We start from the raw sequence: 21,160 nt of genomic DNA on the forward strand, positions 1-21,160 counted from the left end.
AAAGGAGACGTACGAGGCAAGTTTTTTTACACTGAGGGTGGTGGGTGTCTGGAACTCACTGCCGGGGGAGGTAGTCGAAGCAGATACGATTGTGAGTTTCAAGGGGCATTTGGACAAATACATAAATAGGATGGGAATAGAGGGATTGGGTCACTGGAAGGGTTGGGGATTTTAGTTAATTCGGGCGGCATGGTCAGGCTAAGAGGACCTAAGGACCTGTTCCTGTGCTGTAATTTTCTTTGATGGAGTCAGGGAGACCAGACAGTGTGTAACCCGGGGAGGATGGAGTCAGTGAGATCAGACAGTGTGTAACCCGGGGAGGATGGAGTCAGTGAGATCAGACGGTGTGTAACCCGGGGAGGATGGAGTCAGTGAGATCAGACAGTGTGTAACCCGGGGAGGATGGAGTCAGTGGCTCAGTTCAGTAGTTGCCATCCAAAGTAAACATCCGAACACTACATGAATAATAAAAGTTGGGACCAATTAAGCCAGGTTCGATTCTGAGATTTGACATGTCCAGTGGTATCAGCTGGAATTTTAACTCACTGTTTAAACCGTGCTGCAGTTTTTTGGGGTGTATTTTACCGTCCCACATGGCAGGAGAATCAGAGCGGGGGAGGGGCAGATCATGGAAAGGTCTGTTGATCTCGAGTGGGATTTTCTGGTTTCGTCACTGTCTGGATTCACCTTATAGCCCCCAGCTATCTATTGGACAGTACCAGAGCTCATGAGCTCCCTCCATCTGTGACTGGGATGAACCTCTAGATGGTCACTCAATTCCTCTTCCTGCTCAGACCCTGTTCTCTTTTAACTTTGTATTTGAACCGTTGATTCTTGCTCAAAATCTGGAACTTTGTCCTGTATGAAATTACGATTTTAATTATTTTCTGAACCTACCCGCATCCATTTTCACTCTTGTTGAAGATGTTGGATCTGATCCTTCAGCCACGGTGGTGTTAGACGATCCCATATTCTGACACTCTGTAATAAATACAAGTTTCCACATAAAATTGCACCGAGAAACACCTCATTACAGCCATACCTTTTACATGTAATATTTCAGGAAATTTATTTGCGACACGGAGTCACTGCTAATTCTGTTCAATTCTTGAAATATAAAGAGAAGGTGCTGGAAAATCCCAGCAGGTCTGGCAGCATCTGAATGAAAGAAAACAGAGTAAACATGTTGAGTCCACGATGACGCTTGGTTCGAACCCCAATGTTATCTCTGTTTCTCTCTCCACGATGCTGCCACAGCTACTGAGTTTTTCCAGCATTTTCTGTTTTGTTCCAGATCGCCAGTATTTCATTCTTACTCGACCTTTGTATTCTGATTTGAAACGCGTCCAGGCAAGCCCAGGCAATCTGCAAATGTTATTTTGCCTTTGGGCTTGGCTTTCTTTCAGCAGCATCACAGGTAGAGACCGCTGACATTCCCTGTCAGTCCTCAATAACCAGTTATTAATAGTTATAATTTAAATTATGCTCAGTTCCAGACAAGAAGCTAAGTTGTTTGAGCTCAATATAGGCAGTTCCCAATCCCAGCTATCTATAGGACAATTCCAGTACTCAGGAACTCCCTCACCCGTGACGCTGATGTCACTCACTTCCCTCTTTCTACCCAGCCACTAGAAATATTTACCTCACAAAATGCAGCATCTCTCCTGGAACCAAACATAGTTTTACTTCCAATTATTAATAAGTAGTTTCAGTTTCCTCAGGACTTCTTTGTCTGGTAAACTAACAGTCCAGGCTCAATTCCCTATCAAATCTATCCATTGTGTCATCTGGAGAAGAGCTTTTTGCTTCATTCAGACACTTGCACGTGCAAAGACCTCTGTGTGTCGGATAGATTCTAATTATCAGATTAGCAAAGTAACCTGTTGCGCAATTAATAACCGGTCTCAGTTTCCAAAGGACCTGTTTGTTTGGTAAACTCACAGTGCGGGTGCAATTCCCTCTCTATCAAATCTATCCATTGTGACATCTGAAGAAGAGCTGGATGAGTATTATAGACACTGCACGCTTCCAGGTGCACAGATGGATGTCTATCTGACACCTGCACCAGTCTGCCATGAGGGACCCAGTCAAAGGATCATTAAGATCATTGAAAGAATGTGCCCGCTTTGCTATGGGTACGATTGTGCAAAGCCCGACTGTGATTTACTTCAGGGTGAAAGTGAATGGAAAATTTGGGATTGAGGGTATAAAGCTACAGGAGGATGGAGTCAGTGAGATCAGACAGTGTGTAACCCGGGGAGGATGGAGTCAGTGAGATCAGACAGTGGGTAACCCGGGCAGGATGGGGTCAGTGAGATCAGACAGTGTGTAACCCGGGGAGGATGGGGTCAGTGAGATCAGACAGTGTGTAACCCGGGGAGGATGGGGTCAGTGAGATCAGACAGTGTGTAACCCGGGGAGGATGGAGTCAGTGAGGTCAGGCAGTGTGTAACCCAGAGAGGATGGAGTTAGTGAGATCAGACAGTGTGTAACCCGGGGAGGATGGAGTCTGTGAGATCAGACAGTGTGTAACCCGGGGAGGATGGGGTCAGTGAGATCAGACAGTGTGTAACCCGGGGAGGATGGGGTCAGTGAGATCAGACAGTGTGTAACCCGGGGAGGATGGGGTCAGTGAGATCAGACAGTGTGTAACCCGGGGAGGATGGGGTCAGTGAGATCAGACAGTGTGTAACCCGGGGAGGATGGAGTCAGTGAGATCAGACAGTGTGTAACCCGGGGAGGATGGAGTCAGTGAGATCAGACAGTGTGTACCCCGGGGAGAGTGGACAGATTAGCGAGAGGCAACATGGTTTTGTGAAGGGGAGGTCGTGTCTCACTAACTTCATCGAGTTTTTTGAGGAAGTGGCGAAGATGATTGATGAGGGTAGGGCAGTGGACGTTATTTATATAGACTTCAGTAAGGCCTTTGACAAGGTCCATCATGGCCGAATGGTGCAGGTGCAGTCGCATGGGACCAGGGGTGAGCTGGCACGGTGGATACAGAACTGGCTCAGTCAAAGGAGACAGAGGGGAGAAGTTGAAGGGTGTGTTTCTGAATGGAGGCCTGTGACAAGTGACGTTCCTCATGGATCAGTGCTTGAAACTTTGCTGTTTCTATGATTTGGAGGAAAATGTAACTAGATTGATTTGTAAGTTCGTAGACGACAGAAAAGTTGGTGGATTTGCAGATAGCGATGATGACCATCAAAGGATACAGCAGGATATAGATCGGTTGGAGGCTTGGGTGGAGAGATGGCAGATAGAGTTTAATCCAGGCATATGTAAGGTAATGCATTTTGGAAGGTCTAATACAGATAGGAAATATACAGTAAATGACAGAACCCTTTAGAATATTGATTGACAGAGGGATCTGGGTGTACAGGGCCACAGGTCACTGAAAGTGGCAATGCAGGTGGAGAAAGTAGTCAAGAAGGCAAAGGCACGCTTGCCTTCATCGGTTGGGGCACTGAGTTTAAAAATTGGCAAGACATGTTGCAGCTTTATAGAACCTTAGTTAGGCTGTGCTGGGAAAAATAGTGTTCAATACTGGTCGTCACACTACCAGAAGGATCTGGAGGCTTTGGAGAGGGTACAGAAAGGATGTTGCCTGGTGTGGAGGGCATTAGCTATGAAGAGAGTTTGGAGAAATTTGGTTTGTCCTCACTGGAACGACGGAGGTTGAGGGGCAACTTGATAGAAGTCTACAAGATTATGAGGGGCATGGACAGAGTGGATAGTCAGAAGCTGCTTCCCAGGGTGGAAGAGTCAATTATTAGGGAGCATAGGTTTAAGGTGCGAGGGGCAAGACTTAAAGGAGATGTACGAGGCAAGTTTTTTTACACTGAGGGTGGTGGGTGTCTGGAACTCACTGCCGGGGGAGGTAGTCGAAGCAGATACGATTGTGAGTTTCAAGGGGCATTTGGACAAATACATAAATAGGATGGGAATAGAGGGATTGGGTCACTGGAAGGGTTGGGGATTTTAGTTAATTCGGGCGGCATGGTCAGGCTAAGAGGACCTAAGGACCTGTTCCTGTGCTGTAATTTTCTTTGATGGAGTCAGGGAGACCAGACAGTGTGTAACCCGGGGAGGATGGAGTCAGTGAGATCAGACAGTGTGTAACCCGGGGAGGATGGAGTCAGTGAGATCAGACAGTGTGTAACCCGGGGAGGATGGAGTCAGTGAGATCAGACAGTGTGTAACCCGGGGAGGATGGAGTCAGTGGCTCAGTTCAGTAGTTGCCATCCAAAGTAAACATCCGAACACTACATGAATAATAAAAGTTGGGACCAATTAAGCCAGGTTCGATTCTGAGATTTGACATGTCCAGTGGTATCAGCTGGAATTTTAACTCACTGTTTAAACCGTGCTGCAGTTTGTTGGGGTGTATTTTACCGTCCCACATGGCAGGAGAATCAGAGCGGGGGAGGGGCAGATCATGGAAAGGTCTGTTGATCTCGAGTGGGATTTTCTGGTTTCGTCACTGTCTGGATTCACCTTATAGCCCCCAGCTATCTATTGGACAGTACCAGAGCTCATGAGCTCCCTCCATCTGTGACTGGGATGAACCTCTAGATGGTCACTCAATTCCTCTTCCTGCTCAGACCCTGTTCTCTTTTAACTTTGTATTTGAACCGTTGATTCTTGCTCAAAATCTGGAACTTTGTCCTGTATGAAATTACGATTTTAATTATTTTCTGAACCTACCCGCATCCATTTTCACTCTTGTTGAAGATGTTGGATCTGATCCTTCAGCCACGGTGGTGTTAGACGATCCCATATTCTGACACTCTGTAATAAATACAAGTTTCCACATAAAATTGCACCGAGAAACACCTCATTACAGCCATACCTTTTACATGTAATATTTCAGGAAATTTATTTGCGACACGGAGTCACTGCTAATTCTGTTCAATTCTTGAAATATAAAGAGAAGGTGCTGGAAAATCCCAGCAGGTCTGGCAGCATCTGAATGAAAGAAAACAGAGTAAACATGTTGAGTCCACGATGACGCTTGGTTCGAACCCCAATGTTATCTCTGTTTCTCTCTCCACGATGCTGCCACAGCTACTGAGTTTTTCCAGCATTTTCTGTTTTGTTCCAGATCTCCAGTAGTTCATTTTTACTCAACCTGTGTATTCTGATTTGAAACGCGTCCAGGCAAGCCCAGGCAATCTGCAAATGTTATTTTGCCTTTGGGCTTGGCTTTCTTTCAGCAGCATCACAGGTAGAGACCGCTGACATTCCCTGTCAGTCCTCAATAACCAGTTATTAATAGTTATAATTTAAATTATGCTCAGTTCCAGACAAGAAGCTAAGTTGTTTGAGCTCAATATAGGCAGTTCCCAATCCCAGCTATCTATAGGACAATTCCAGTACTCAGGAACTCCCTCACCCGTGACGCTGATGTCACTCACTTCCCTCTTTCTACCCAGCCACTAGAAATATTTACCTCACAAAATGCAGCATCTCTCCTGGAACCAAACATAGTTTTACTTCCAATTATTAATAAGTAGTTTCAGTTTCCTCAGGACTTCTTTGTCTGGTAAACTAACAGTCCAGGCTCAATTCCCTATCAAATCTATCCATTGTGTCATCTGGAGAAGAGCTTTTTGCTTCATTCAGACACTTGCACGTGCAAAGACCTCTGTGTGTCGGATAGATTCTAATTATCAGATTAGCAAAGTAACCTGTTGCGCAATTAATAACCGGTCTCAGTTTCCAAAGGACCTGTTTGTTTGGTAAACTCACAGTGCGGGTGCAATTCCCTCTCTATCAAATCTATCCATTGTGACATCTGAAGAAGAGCTGGATGAGTATTATAGACACTGCACGCTTCCAGGTGCACAGATGGATGTCTATCTGACACCTGCACCAGTCTGCCATGAGGGACCCAGTCAAAGGATCATTAAGATCATTGAAAGAATGTGCCCGCTTTGCTATGGGTACGATTGTGCAAAGCCCGACTGTGATTTACTTCAGGGTGAAAGTGAATGGAAAATTTGGGATTGAGGGTATAAAGCTACAGGAGGATGGAGTCAGTGAGATCAGACAGTGTGTAACCCGGGGAGGATGGAGTCAGTGAGATCAGACAGTGGGTAACCCGGGCAGGATGGGGTCAGTGAGATCAGACAGTGTGTAACCCGGGGAGGATGGGGTCAGTGAGATCAGACAGTGTGTAACCCGGGGAGGATGGGGTCAGTGAGATCAGACAGTGTGTAACCCGGGGAGGATGGAGTCAGTGAGGTCAGGCAGTGTGTAACCCAGAGAGGATGGAGTTAGTGAGATCAGACAGTGTGTAACCCGGGGAGGATGGAGTCTGTGAGATCAGACAGTGTGTAACCCGGGGAGGATGGGGTCAGTGAGATCAGACAGTGTGTAACCCGGGGAGGATGGGGTCAGTGAGATCAGACAGTGTGTAACCCGGGGAGGATGGGGTCAGTGAGATCAGACAGTGTGTAACCCGGGGAGGATGGGGTCAGTGAGATCAGACAGTGTGTAACCCGGGGAGGATGGAGTCAGTGAGATCAGACAGTGTGTAACCCGGGGAGGATGGAGTCAGTGAGATCAGACAGTGTGTACCCCGGGGAGAGTGGACAGATTAGCGAGAGGCAACATGGTTTTGTGAAGGGGAGGTCGTGTCTCACTAACTTCATCGAGTTTTTTGAGGAAGTGGCGAAGATGATTGATGAGGGTAGGGCAGTGGACGTTATTTATATAGACTTCAGTAAGGCCTTTGACAAGGTCCATCATGGCCGAATGGTGCAGGTGCAGTCGCATGGGACCAGGGGTGAGCTGGCACGGTGGATACAGAACTGGCTCAGTCAAAGGAGACAGAGGGGAGAAGTTGAAGGGTGTGTTTCTGAATGGAGGCCTGTGACAAGTGACGTTCCTCATGGATCAGTGCTTGAAACTTTGCTGTTTCTATGATTTGGAGGAAAATGTAACTAGATTGATTTGTAAGTTCGTAGACGACAGAAAAGTTGGTGGATTTGCAGATAGCGATGATGACCATCAAAGGATACAGCAGGATATAGATCGGTTGGAGGCTTGGGTGGAGAGATGGCAGATAGAGTTTAATCCAGGCATATGTGAGGTAATGCATTTTGGAAGGTCTAATACAGATAGGAAATATACAGTAAATGACAGAACCCTTTAGAATATTGATTGACAGAGGGATCTGGGTGTACAGGGATACAGGTCACTGAAAGTGGCAATGCAGGTGGAGAAAGTAGTCAAGAAGGCAAAGGCACGCTTGCCTTCATCGGTTGGGGCACTGAGTTTAAAAATTGGCAAGACATGTTGCAGCTTTATAGAACCTTAGTTAGGCTGTGCTGGGAAAAATAGTGTTCAATACTGGTCGTCACACTACCAGAAGGATCTGGAGGCTTTGGAGAGGGTACAGAAAGGATGTTGCCTGGTGTGGAGGGCATTAGCTATGAAGAGAGTTTGGAGAAATTTGGTTTGTCCTCACTGGAACGACGGAGGTTGAGGGGCAACTTGATAGAAGTCTACAAGATTATGAGGGGCATGGACAGAGTGGATAGTCAGAAGCTGCTTCCCAGGGTGGAAGAGTCAATTATTAGGGAGCATAGGTTTAAGGTGCGAGGGGCAAGACTTAAAGGAGATGTACGAGGCAAGTTTTTTTACACTGAGGGTGGTGGGTGTCTGGAACTCACTGCCGGGGGAGGTAGTCGAAGCAGATACGATTGTGAGTTTCAAGGGGCATTTGGACAAATACATAAATAGGATGGGAATAGAGGGATTGGGTCACTGGAAGGGTTGGGGATTTTAGTTAATTCGGGCGGCATGGTCAGGCTAAGAGGACCTAAGGACCTGTTCCTGTGCTGTAATTTTCTTTGATGGAGTCAGGGAGACCAGACAGTGTGTAACCCGGGGAGGATGGAGTCAGTGAGATCAGACAGTGTGTAACCCGGGGAGGATGGAGTCAGTGAGATCAGACAGTGTGTAACCCGGGGAGGATGGAGTCAGTGAGATCAGACAGTGTGTAACCCGGGGAGGATGGAGTCAGTGGCTCAGTTCAGTAGTTGCCATCCAAAGTAAACATCCGAACACTACATGAATAATAAAAGTTGGGACCAATTAAGCCAGGTTCGATTCTGAGATTTGACATGTCCAGTGGTATCAGCTGGAATTTTAACTCACTGTTTAAACCGTGCTGCAGTTTGTTGGGGTGTATTTTACCGTCCCACATGGCAGGAGAATCAGAGCGGGGGAGGGGCAGATCATGGAAAGGTCTGTTGATCTCGAGTGGGATTTTCTGGTTTCGTCACTGTCTGGATTCACCTTATAGCCCCCAGCTATCTATTGGACAGTACCAGAGCTCATGAGCTCCCTCCATCTGTGACTGGGATGAACCTCTAGATGGTCACTCAATTCCTCTTCCTGCTCAGACCCTGTTCTCTTTTAACTTTGTATTTGAACCGTTGATTCTTGCTCAAAATCTGGAACTTTGTCCTGTAAGAAATTACGATTTTAATTATTTTCTGAACCTACCCGCATCCATTTTCACTCTTGTTGAAGATGTTGGATCTGATCCTTCAGCCATGGTGGTGTTAGACGATCCCGTATTCTGACACCCTGTAACAAATACAAGTTTCCATGTAAAATTCCACCGTGAAACTCCCCATAACAGCCATACATTTTACATGTAATATTTCAGGAAATTTCTTTGTGACGTAGAGTCACTGCTAATTCTGTTCAATTCTTGAAATATAAAGAGAAGGTGCTGGAAAATCCCAACAGGTCTGGCAGCATCTGAGGGAAAGAAAACAGAGTAAACATGTTGAGTCCACGATGGCTCTTGGTTCGAACCCCAATGTTATCTCTGTTTCTCTCTCCACGATGCTGCCACAGCTACTGAGATTTTCCAGCATTTTCTGTTTTTGTTCCAGATCTCCAGTATTTCATTTTTACTCGACCTGTGTATTCTGATTTGAAACGCGTCCAGGCAAGCCCAGGCAATCTGCAAATGTTCTTTCTCCATTGGGCTTGGCTTTCTTTCAGCAGCATCACAGGTAGAGACCGCTGACATTCCCTGTCAGTCCTCAATAACCAGTTATTAATAATTATAATTTAAATTATGCTCAGTTCCAGACAAGATGCTGAGTTGTTTGAGCTCAATATAGGCAGTTCCCAATACCAGCCATCTATAGGACAATTCCAGCACTCAGGAACTCCCTCACCTGTGACGCTGATGTCACTCCAGATGGTCACTCACTTCCCTCTTTCTACCCAGCCACTAGAAATATTTACCTCACAAAATGCAGCATCTCTCCTGGAACCAAACATAGTTTTACTTCCAATTATTAATAAGTAGTTTCAGTTTCCTCAGGACTTCTTTGTCTGGTAAACTAACAGTCCAGGCTCAATTCCCTATCAAATCTATCCATTGTGTCATCTGGAGAAGAGCTTTTTGCTTCATTCAGACACTTGCACGTGCAAAGACCTCTGTGTGTCGGATAGATTCTAATTATCAGATTAGCAAAGTAATCTGTTGCGCAATTAATAACCGGTCTCAGTTTCCAAAGGACCTCTTTGTTTGGTAAACTCACAGTGCGGGTGCAATTCCCTCTCTATCAAATCTATCCATTGTGTCATCTGGAGAAGAGCTCATTGAGTATTACTGACACTGCACGCTTCCAGGTGCACAGATCGGTGTCTATCTGACACCTGCACCAGCCTGCCATGAGGGACCCTGTCAAAGGATCATTAAGATCATTGAAAGAATGTGTCCGCTTTGCTATGGGTACGATTGTGCAAAGCCCGACTGTGATTTACTTCAAGGTGAAAGTGAATGGAAAATTTGGGTTTGAGGGTATAAAGCTACAGGAGGATGGAGTCAGTGAGATCAGACAGTGTGTAACCCGGGGAGGATGGAGTCAGTGAGATCAGACAGTGTGTAACCCGGGGAGGATGGAGTCAGTGAGATCAGACAGTGTGTAACCTGGGGAGGATGGAGTCAGTGAGATCAGACAGTGTGTAACCCGGGGAGGATGGAGTCAGTGAGATCAGACAGTGTGTAACCCGGGGAGGATGGAGTCAGTGAGATCAGACAGTGCGTAACCCGGGGAGGATGGAGTCAGTGAGATCAGACAGTGTGTAACCCGGGGAGGATGGAGTCAGTGAGATCAGACAGTGTGTAACCCGGGGAGGATGGAGACAGTGAGATCAGACAGTGTGTAACCCGGGAAGGATGGAGTCAGTGAGATCAGACAGTGTGTACCCCGGGGAGGATGGAGTCAGTGAGATCAGACAGTGTGTAACCCGGGGAGGATGGAGTCAGTGAGATCAGACAGTGTGTAACCCGGGGAGGATGGAGTCAGTGAGTTCAGACAGTGTGTAACCCGGGGAGGATGGAGTCAGTGAGATCAGACAGTGTGTAACCCGGGGAGGATGGAGTCAGTGAGATCAGACAGTGTGTAACCCGGGGAGGATGGAGTCAGTGAAGTCAGACAGTGTGTCCCCCGGGGAGAGTGGACAGATTAGCGAGAGGCAACATGGTTTTGTGAAGTGGAGGTCATGTCTCACTAACTTCATCGAGTTTTTTGAGGAAGTGGTGAAGATGATTGATGAGGGTAGGGCAGTGGATGTTGTTTACATAGACTTCAGTAAGGCCTTTGACAAGGTCCATCATGGCCGACTGGTGCATGGGACCAGGGATGAGCTGGCAAGGTGGATACAGAACTGGCTCAGTCAAAGAAGACAGAGGGTAGAAGTGGAAGGGTGTGTTTCTGAATGGAGGCCTGTGACAAGTAACGTTCCTCATGGATCAGTGCTTGAACCTTTGCTGTTCCTAATATATTTGGAGGAAAATGTAACTAGATTGATTTGTAAGTTCGTGGTCGACAGAAAAGTTGGTGGATTTGCGGATAGCGATGATGACCGTCAAAGGATACAGCAGGATATGGATCGGTTGGAGGCTTGGGTGGAGAGATGGCAGATAGAGTTTAATCCAGACATATGTGAGGTAATGCATTTTGGAAGGTCTAATACAGATAGGAAATATACAGTAAATGACAGAACCCTTAACATTATTGATTGGCAGAGGGAACTGGGTGTACAGGTACACAGGTCACTGAAAGTGGCAATGCAGGTGGAGAAGGTAGTCAAGAAGGCAAAGGCACGCTTGCCTTCATCGGTTGGGGCATTGAGCTTAAAAATTGGCAAGACATGTTGCAGCTTTATAGAACCTTAGTTAGGCTGTGCTGGGAAAAATAGTGTTCAATACTGGTCGTCACACTACCAGAAGGATCTGGAGGCTTTGGAGAGGGTACAGAAAGGATGTTTCCTGGTATGGGGGGCATTAGCTATGAAGAGAGTTTGGAGAAATTTGGTTTGTCCTCACTGGAACGACGGAGGTTGAGGGGCAACTTGATAGAAGTCTACAAGATTATGAGGGGCATGGACAGAGTGGATAGTCAGAAGCTGCTTCCCAGGGTGGAAGAGTCAATTATTAGGGAGCATAGGTTTAAGGTGCCAAGGGCAAGACTTAAAGGAGATGTACGAGGCAAGTTTTTTTACACTGAGGGTGGTGGGTGTCTGGAACTCACTGCCGGGGGAGGTAGTCGAAGCAGATACGATAGTGAGTTTCAAGGAGCATTTGGACAAATACATAAATAGGATGGGAATAGAGGGATAGGGTCCCTGGAAGGGTTGGGGATTTTAGTTAATTCGGGCGGCATGGTCAGGCTAAGAGGACCTAAGTACCTGTTCCTGTGCTGTAATTTTCTTTGATGGAGTCAGTGAGACCAGACAGTGTGTAACCCGGGGAGGATGGAGTCAGTGAGATCAGACAGTGTGTAACCCGGGGAGGATGGAGTCAGTGAGATCAGGCAGTGTGTAACCCGGGGAGGATGGGGTCGGTGAGATCAGGCAGTGTGTAAACCGGGGAGGGAGTCAGTGAGATCAAACAGTGTGTAACCCGGGAGGATGGAGTCAGTGGCTCAGTTCAGTAGTTGCCATCCAAAGTAAACATCCGAACACTACAGAAATAATAAAAGTAAGGACCAATTAAGCCAGGTTCGATCCTGAGATTTGAGTTGTCCAGTGGTATCAGCTGGAATCTTAACTCACTGTTTAAACCGTGCTGCAGTTTGTTGGGGTGTATTTTACCGTCCCACATGGCAGGAGAATCAGAGCGGGGGAGGGGCAGATCATGGAAAGTCCGTTGATCTCGAGTGGGATTTTCTGGTTTCGTCACTGTCTGGATTCACCTTATAGCCCCCAGCTATCTATTGGACAGTACCAGAGCTCATGAGCTCCCTACATCTGTGACTGGGATGAACCTCTAGATGGTCACTCAATTCCTCTTCCTGCTCAGACCCTGTTCTCTTTTAACTTTGTATTTGAACCATTGATTCTTGCTCAAAATCTGGAACTTTGTCCTGTATGAAATTACGATTTTATTTATTTTCTGAACCTACCCGCATTCATTTTCACTCTTGTTGAAGATGTTGGATCTGCGATGGTGGTGTTAGACGATCCCATATTCTGACACCCTATAACAAATACAATTTTCCACATAAAATTCCACCGAGAAACTCCTCATAACAGCCATACATTTTACATGTAATATTTCAGGAAATTTATTTGCGACGCGGAGTCACTGCTAATTCTGTTCAATTTTCGAAATATAAAGAGGTGCTGGAAAATCCCAACAGGTCCGGCTGCATCTGACGGAAAGAAAACAGAGTAAACATGTTGAGTCCACGATGACTCTTGGTTCGAACCTCAATGTTATCTCTGTTTCTCTCTCCACGATGCTGCCACAGCTACTGAGTTTTTCCAGCATTTTCTGTTTTTGTTCCAGATCGCCAGTATTTCATTCTTCCTCGACCTGTGTATTCAGATTTGAAACGCGTCCAGGCAAGCCCAGGCAATCTGCAAATGTTCTTTTGCCTTTGGGCTTGGCTTTCTTTCAGCAGCATCACAGGTAGAGACCGCTGACATTCCCTGTCAGTCCTCAATAACCAGTTATTAATAATTATAATTTAAATTATGCTCAGTTCCAGACAAGAAGCTAAGTTGTTTGAGCTCAATATAGGCAGTTCCCAATCCCAGCTATCTATAGGACAATTCCAGTACTCAGGAACTCCCTCACCCGTGACGCTGATGTCACTCACTTCCCTCTTTCTACCCAGCCACTAGAAATATTTACCTCACAAAATGCAGCATCTCTCCTGGAACCAAACATAGTTTTACTTCCAATTATTAATAAGTAGTTTCAGTTTCCTCAGGACTTCTTTGTCTGGTAAACTAACAGTCCAGGCTCAATTCCCTATCAAATCTATCCATTGTGTCATCTGGAGAAGAGCTTTTTGCTTCATTCAGACACTTGCACGTGCAAAGACCTCTGTGTGTCGGATAGATTCTAATTATCAGATTAGCAAAGTAATCTGTTGCGCAATTAATAACCGGTCTCAGTTTCCAAAGGACCTCTTTGTTTGGTAAACTCACAGTGCGGGTGCAATTCCCTCTCTATCAAATCTATCCATTGTGTCATCTGGAGAAGAGCTCATTGATTATTACAGACACTGCACGCTTCCAGGTGCAAAGATCGGTGTCTATCTGACACCTGCACCAGTCTGCCATGAGGGACCCAGTCAAAGGATCATTAAGATCATTGAAAGAATGTGCCCGCTTTGCTATGGGTACGATTGTGCAAAGCCCGACTGATTTACTTCAAGGTGAAAGTGAATGGAAAATTTGGGTTTGAGGGTATAAAGCTACAGGAGGATGGAGTCAGTGAGATCAGACAGTGTGTAACCCGGGGAGGATGGAGTCAGTGAGATCAGACAGTGTGTAACCCGGGGAGGATGGAGTCAGTGAGATCAGACAGTGTGTAACCCGGGTTACACACTGTCTGATCTCACTGACTCCATCCTCCCCGGGTTACACACTGTCTGATCTCACTGACTCCATCCTCCTGTAGCTTTATACCCTCAAACCCAAATTTTCCATTCACTTTCACCTTGCAGTAAATCACAGTCGGACTTTTCACAATCGTACCCATAGCAAAGCGGACACATTCCGTCACGTTCAATGATCTTAATGATCCTTTGACAAGGTCCCTCATGGGAGGTTAGTTAGGAAGGTTCAGTCGCTGGGTCTACATGGGGAGGTAGTAAATTGGATAAGACACTGGCTCAATGGAAGAAGCCAGAGAGTGGTTGTGGAGGATTGCTTCTCTGAGTGGAGGCCTGTGACTAGTGGTGTGCCGCAGGGATCGGTGTTGGGTCCATTGTTGTTTGTCATCTATATCAATGATCTGGATGATGTGGTAAATTGGATCAGCAAGTTTGCTGATGATACAAAGATTGGAGGTGTAGTGGACAGTGAGGAAGGTTTTCAAAGCTTGCAGAGGGATTTGGACCAACTAGAAAAATGGGCTGAAAAATGGCAAATGGAATTTAACGCAGACAAGTGTGAGATATTGCACTTTGGAAGGACAAATCAAAGTAGAACGTACAGGGTAAATGGTAGGACTCTGAAGAGTGCAGCTGAACAGAGGGATCTGGGAATACAGGGACAGAATTCCCTAAAAGTGACGTCACAGGTGGATAGGGTCGTAAAGAGTGCCTTTGGTACATTGGCCTTTATAAATCGGAGGCATCGGTGAGGCCGAATTTGGAGTATTGTGTACAGTTTTGGTCACCTAGTTACAGAAAGGATGTAAATAAGATTGAAAGAGTGCAGAGAAGGTTCACAAGGATGTTGCCGGGACTTGAGAAGCTGAGTTACAGAGAGAGATTGAACAGGTTGGGACTTTATTCCCTGGAGCGTAGAAGATTGAGGGGAGATTTGATAGAGGTGTATAAGATTTTGATGGGTATTGATAGAGTGAATGCAAGCAGGCTTTTTCCGCTGAGGCTAGGGGAGAAAAAAACCAGAGGGCATGGGTTAAGGGTGAAAGGAGAAAAGTTTAAAGGGAATATTAGGGGGGGCTTCTTCACGCAGAGAGTGGTGGGAGTGTGGAATGAGCTGCCGGATAAAGTGGTAAATGCGGGGTCACTTTTAACATTTAAGAAAAACTTGGACGGGTTCATGGATGAGAGGGTTGGAGGGATATGGTCCAAGTGCAGGTCAGTGGGACTCGGCATAAAATGGTTCGGCACAGACAAGAAGGGCCAAAAGGCCTGTTTCTGAGCTGTAATTTTCTATGGTTCTATGCTTCTATCCTTTGACAAGGTCCCTCATGGCAGACTGGTGCAAAAGGTGAAGTCGCATTGGATCAGAGGTGAGCTGGCAAGGTGGATACAAAACTGGCTCGGTCAAAGAAGACAGAGGGTAGCAGTGGAAGGGCGCATTTCTGAATGGAGGGCTGTGACAAGTGCTGTTCCTCAGGGATCAGTGATGGGACCTCTCCTGTTTGTAATACAGTGGAACCGATTTAGCGCAAATTCGGAAATAACGCGATGAATCATTGGACCCATTTTTTTAAACCCTGATTGGACCCCGAAATAGGACCCCGATTTAGCGCGACCCTGCTTTTTTCGCGATAACATTTTATGGACCCCAACCATCGCGTTATAACGGGGTCGCAGTATATATATATAAATGATTTGGAGGAAAATGTAACTGGTTTGATTAATAAGTTTGCGGATAACATAAAAGTTGGTGGATTTGCGGATAGTGACGAGGACCATCAGAGGATACAGCAGGATATAGATCAGTTGGAGACTTGGGTGGAGAGATGGCAGATGGAGTTTAATCCGGACAAATGTGAAGTAATGCATTTTGGAAGGTCTAATACAGATTGGAAATGTACAGTAAATGGCAGAACCCTTAACAGTATTGATAGGCAAAGGGATCTGGGTGTACAGGTACACAGGTCACTGAAAGTGGCAATGCAGGTACAGATGTCATGCTTGCCTTCATCAGCCGGGGCATTGAGTTTAAAAATTGGCAAGTCATGTTGCAGCTTTATGGAACCTTAGTAAGGCTGCACTCGGAATATAGTGTTCAATTCTGGTCGCCACTCTACCAGAAGGATGTGGAGGCTTTGGAGAGGGTACAGAAAAGATTTACCAGGATGTCGCCTGGTAGGAGGACATTAGCCATGAGAAGAGGTTGGAGAAACTTGGTTTGTTCTCACTGGAACGACGGAGGTTGAGGGGCGACCTGAAAGAAGTCTACAAGATTATGAGAGGCATGGACAGAGTGGATAGTCAGAAGCTTTTTCCCAGGGTGGTAGAATCAATTACTAGGGGGCACAGCTTCAAGGTACGAGGTTTAAAGGATTTGTGCGGGGCAGACTTTTTACACAGATGGTGGTGGGTGCCTGGAACTCGTTGCTGGGGAAGGTAGTGGAAGCGGGGAGGGTAGTGACTTTTAAGGGGCGTCTTGACAAGTCCATGAATAGGATGGGAATAGAGGGATATGGTCCCCGGAAGGGTAGGGGGTTTTAGTTCAGTCGGGCAGCATGGTCGGTTGAGGCTTGGAGGGCCAAAGGGCCTGTTCCTGTGCTGTAATTTTCTTTGTACTTTGATCGATGTGCATGTGCACACGTTCCCCAGTTCCTGCCCTCATTGAGAATTGTACACCTTATTTTTTGTCTCTCCGTTTTCTTCCAACCAAATGCATCAGTTCTCACTTCAATGCCACAAATTATTGCTGCCAACTATATGCCCACTTCAGCAACTTGTCATTACCCGTTTGGAGTTCCACTGTCCTCCTCACAGTTTATAATACTTCATACCTTTATGTGTTTGCAGAATTTGAAATTGTCCCTGCACATCAAGATCGAGATCAGAATATATTCCAGATAAAGCATGGGTCACAATCCCGATCCCCGGGGAACATCCCTACAACCCTTTCTCTGCCCGAAATATATCCATTGAGCATCACGTTCTGCTTCCAATTTTCAGCCATTTTTTTCTCTCTACGTTGCTAATGTCTGTTTTATTCCATGAACTGAAACTTTTCTCACAAGTCCTCTGCATTGCTTTATATCCAATGCCTTTTTATAGTCCATGTACACCGCATTATTCTTATCGATCTTTTTTGTTTGTTTCCTTCTGATACTTTTTTTAAGCTGGCTTTTCCGATTCAAACCACTTGATTCCAAGTCACTACTAATTCTGTAGTGAATCATTACTTCTGGAAGTGTGCCCGAGATGGCATCGGAGTGTGTTGATTTCTTCCAAGTCATCCCCAACATAGCCTCTAATTCTATATTTTACTCACATTCCATGCTTTTAAAAATCTATGACTCTAACATTACATCCTGAATCTAATTAATCTCTCATCTCTCCAGTGCCAGTACACCCTTTCTCAAGTGAGAACAAAACTTCCCGTTATTCTGAGGCCATTCCCCCGAATTCTCCAGGCATGGCCATTATTTCCTTCCTGTGATTTGGAATTGGAGACCAAGAGTAGTGTGTCAAAGTTCGCAGATGACACTAGAACCTGAAGAGGGACATAGATAGTTTGATTGGGCAAGGGTCTGGCAGATGGGACTACAATGATGGTAAATGTGAGGTCATCCATTTTGGTGGGAACAACAGCAAAATGGACTATGATTTAAATGGTGAAAAAATGCAGCATGCTGATGTGCAGAGGGACCTGGGTGTCCTTGAGCATGAATCGCAAAAGGTTGATTTGCAGGTAATTAAGGCAGCAAATGGAATTTTGTGCTTTATTGATAGAGGGATGGAGTTTAAAAACCAGGAAGTTATGTTGCAGCTGTATACGGTGCTGGTGAGGCCATACCTGGAGTACTGTGTACAGTTTTGTTCTCCTTATTTGAGAAAGGATATACTGGCACTGGAGGAGGTGCAGAGGAGATTCACTGGGTTGATTCCGGAGTTAAGGGGGTTAGCTTATGAGGAGAGACTGAGTAGACTGGGACTATACTCATTGGAATTTAGAAGAAGAACTGGGGGGGGCTTATGAAGGGAATAGATAAGGAGACATGAGGTTGTTTCCACTGGCGGGTGAACTAGAATTCGGGGGAATGGCCTCAGAATAACGGGAAGCAGATTTAGGACTGAGTTGAGCAGGAACTTCATCACCCAAAGGGTTGTGAATCTGTGGAATTTCCTGCTCAGTGGAGCAGTTGAGGTTAACTCGTTGAATGTTTTTAAGGCAAAGATAGATTTTTCAACAGTAAAGGAATTGGGTGTTATGGAGAGTGGGCGGGTAAGTAGAGCTGAGTCTACAAAAAGGTCAGCCACGATCTTATTGAATGGTGGAGCAGACTCGATGGGCCTGATGGCCTGCTCCCGATCCTAGTTCTTATATTCTCCTCTATGTACTCTATGAACAGTATGTTTTGTCTGTATAGCGCGCAAGAAACAATACTTTGCACTGCATGCCAATACATGTGACAATAATAAAACAGATATTAAACTTACGAGCCAGTGCTTGCATGGATGGTCCTTAAAACCTTTTCTTTGAGCAAGGCTGTAACATTTACAATTCTCCAGTCCTCTGGTACCTCATTGGAGTCCAAGGAAACCAGAAGATTATGGCCAGGCCCTCTGCAATTTCCATTCTCATCCTTCAATATCTTTGGACACATCTTATCTGCCACTGGTGCCTTGTAAACTTTCAGTACTGACAATCTATTCCTCCTTATCAATTCTGAACCCTCTTGTGACAGAGGTTTCTCGTGTTTCCATGGCATTCGTAGCATATATCTCCTTGGTAAAGGCAGACACAAGGTATTCATTTAATACCTCAGCATGCCCTGGGCTCCAAGCAGAAATTCCCTTTTATGGTACCTATCCGCCTTACTTCCCACTTGTCACCATATTACAATGTATGTGACTATAGAAGACGTTGGGATTCACCTTTATGTTGGCTGTCAGCGTTGTCTCCGTCTTTCGAATGTGATTTTTCCCCTCCACTCTGAACCTTTTGTATCTCTTTCTGTTCTCAACTGAATTTTATACCTGACACTAGTTATACGCACATTTTTTTTCTTCCTCATCTTAATTTCTATCTTTTTTTCATCCAGGGATCTCTGGTATCGTTTGTCCTTTCACTTTTGAGGGGATATAACTTGTCCGTGCCCGGACCATTTCTTTTCTGAACGTAACCCATCGCTCACCTAGTTTACCCCCATTCTTTCATTGCGGTCTAAATAAACCAGCTTTGTGCCTGCTCCACTGAAGTTGTCTCTCCCCTGAGTTAAGTGTTTATGCTCTGCATTGCCCTTTGTCCTTCTCTATTAACGCCCTAAACCTTACAGTACAACAGAGTGCGGGTTAGGTGGATAGACCATGCGCAATTGCCCCTTAGTGTCAGAGGGTCTAGCCAGGGTAAACACATGGGGTTGTGGGGATAGGCCCTGGGTGGGATTGTGGTTGGTGTAGACTCAATGGACTGAATGGCCTTCTGCACTGTAGGATTCTATGACTATCTGCTCAATGACATTTGACACTTGATCTGCTTGGCCCACCTCATTTTCGAGAAGCAGGTCCGACAGTGCAGCCTTTCTTGGTGAACTGCAGGCTCATTATTGTCGAAGATTGCTCATATATTGGATCCTCTGACCCCCCTCCACCCATTATACTCCTACTGTCCAAGTATACATTCAGGTAATGAAATTGTAACTATAAATTTTGCATTTTCCAGCAATGAATTCAGATATATTCTGGGTGGTCTGTAGTCTACACAGAAGCAATATAAATGCGCCTTTATTTCTTCCTTTGCTTTAACCAAATTGATACTGTCCTTGAATCCGCTGGGACATGCTGTTTCTCCAGCACTGCGAAGCTCTCCCTTAACCAGTACCGCCACCTCCTCCTCCTTTCCTTCCAGTCCCAGCTTTTCTAAACACCTTGTACCCAGTTCTGCCTTTCCTGGATCCAAGTCTCTGTCATCATCAGAGCATCAAACTTCCACACCGGAATCTGTGTCCGTAACTCACCAATCTCATTTGTTATACTCGGCACATTCACATACATGTGTCGAAACCCTGATTTCAACAACATTACTTTCACCCTTAATCCGCCTTCACCTATTACTACTCTCCAGACGAGTGCTATCTGACTCTCCCAGTATTATAGAACATAGAACAGTACAGCACAGAACAGGCCCTTCAGCCCTCGATGTTGTGCCGAGCTTTATCTGAAACCAAGATCAAGCTATCCCACTCCCTATCATCCTGGTGTGCTCCATGTGCCTATCCAATAACCGCTTAAATGTTCCTAAAGTGTCTGACTCCACTGTCACTGCAGGCAGTCCATTCCACACCCCAACCACTCTCTGCGTAAAGAACCTACCTCTGATATCCTTCCTATATCTCCCACCACGATCCCTATAGTTATGCCCCCTTGTAATAGCTCCATCCACCCGAGGAAATAGTCTTTGAACGTTCACTCTATCTATCCCCTTCATCATTTTATAAACCTCGATTAAGTCTCCCCTCAGCCTCCTCCGCTCCAGAGAGAACAGCCCTAGCTCCCTCAACCTTTCCTCATAAGACCTACCCTCCAAACCAGGCAGCATCCTGGTAAATCTCCTCTGCACACTTTCCAGCGCTTCCACATCCTTCTTATAGTGAGGTGATCAGAACTGCAAACAATATTCCAAATGTGGTCTCACCAAGGTCCTGTACAGTTGCAGCATAACCCCACAGCTCTTAAACTCCAACCCCGTTAATAAAAGCTAACACACTATAGGCCTTCTTCACAGCTCTATCCACTTGAGTGGCAACCTTTAGAGACCTGTCGATATGGACCCCAAGATCTCTCTGTTCCTCCAGTCTTCAGAACCCTACCTTTGACCCTGTAATCCACATTTAAATTAGTCCTACCAAAATGAATCACCTCACATGTATCAGGGTTAAACTCCATTTGCCATTTTTCAGCCCAGCTTTGCATCCTATCTATGTCTCTTTGCAGCCTACAACAGCCCTCCACCTCATCCACGACTCCACCAATCTTGGTGTCATCAGCAAATTTACTGATCCACCCTTCAGCCCCCTCCTCTAAGTCGTTAATAAAAATCACAAAGAGCAGAGGACCAAGCACTGATCCCTGCGGCACTCCACTAGCAACCTGCCTCCAATCCGAAAATTTTCCATCCACCACCACCCTCTGTCTTTGATCAGACAGCCAGTTACCTATCCAATCGGCCAACTTTCCCTCTATCCCACACCTCCTCACTTTCATCATAAGCCGACCATGGG

General features: G+C 45.8%; 1 protein-coding gene across 8 annotated transcripts in view; it reads right to left on the reverse strand.

Annotated features, from left to right (window-relative positions):
- The window catches only part of LOC144487453 (NACHT, LRR and PYD domains-containing protein 3-like), a 94,097-nt gene that overhangs the window by 61,662 nt on the left and 11,275 nt on the right, over window positions 1-21,160 (reverse strand). For 3 of the 8 annotated variants that reach the window (XM_078205534.1, XM_078205533.1, XM_078205532.1), the window contains exons 3-6: window positions 12,447-12,521; window positions 8,518-8,601; window positions 4,708-4,791; window positions 898-981 (exon numbers count right to left, since the gene is read on the reverse strand). In XM_078205534.1, coding sequence (XP_078061660.1) covers window positions 898-981; window positions 4,708-4,791; window positions 8,518-8,601; window positions 12,447-12,510 — 316 coding nt within the window. In that variant the 5' untranslated portion in view covers window positions 12,511-12,521. The remainder of the gene's footprint in view (window positions 1-897; window positions 982-4,707; window positions 4,792-8,517; window positions 8,602-12,446; window positions 12,522-21,160) is intronic. The other 5 variants (XM_078205536.1, XM_078205537.1, XM_078205535.1 and 2 more) reach the window with 4 other exon arrangements.

The sequence above is a fragment of the Mustelus asterias genome, unplaced genomic scaffold (genome assembly GCF_964213995.1).
Source record: "Mustelus asterias unplaced genomic scaffold, sMusAst1.hap1.1 HAP1_SCAFFOLD_801, whole genome shotgun sequence".
NCBI classification, from domain to species: Eukaryota; Metazoa; Chordata; class Chondrichthyes; order Carcharhiniformes; family Triakidae; genus Mustelus; species Mustelus asterias.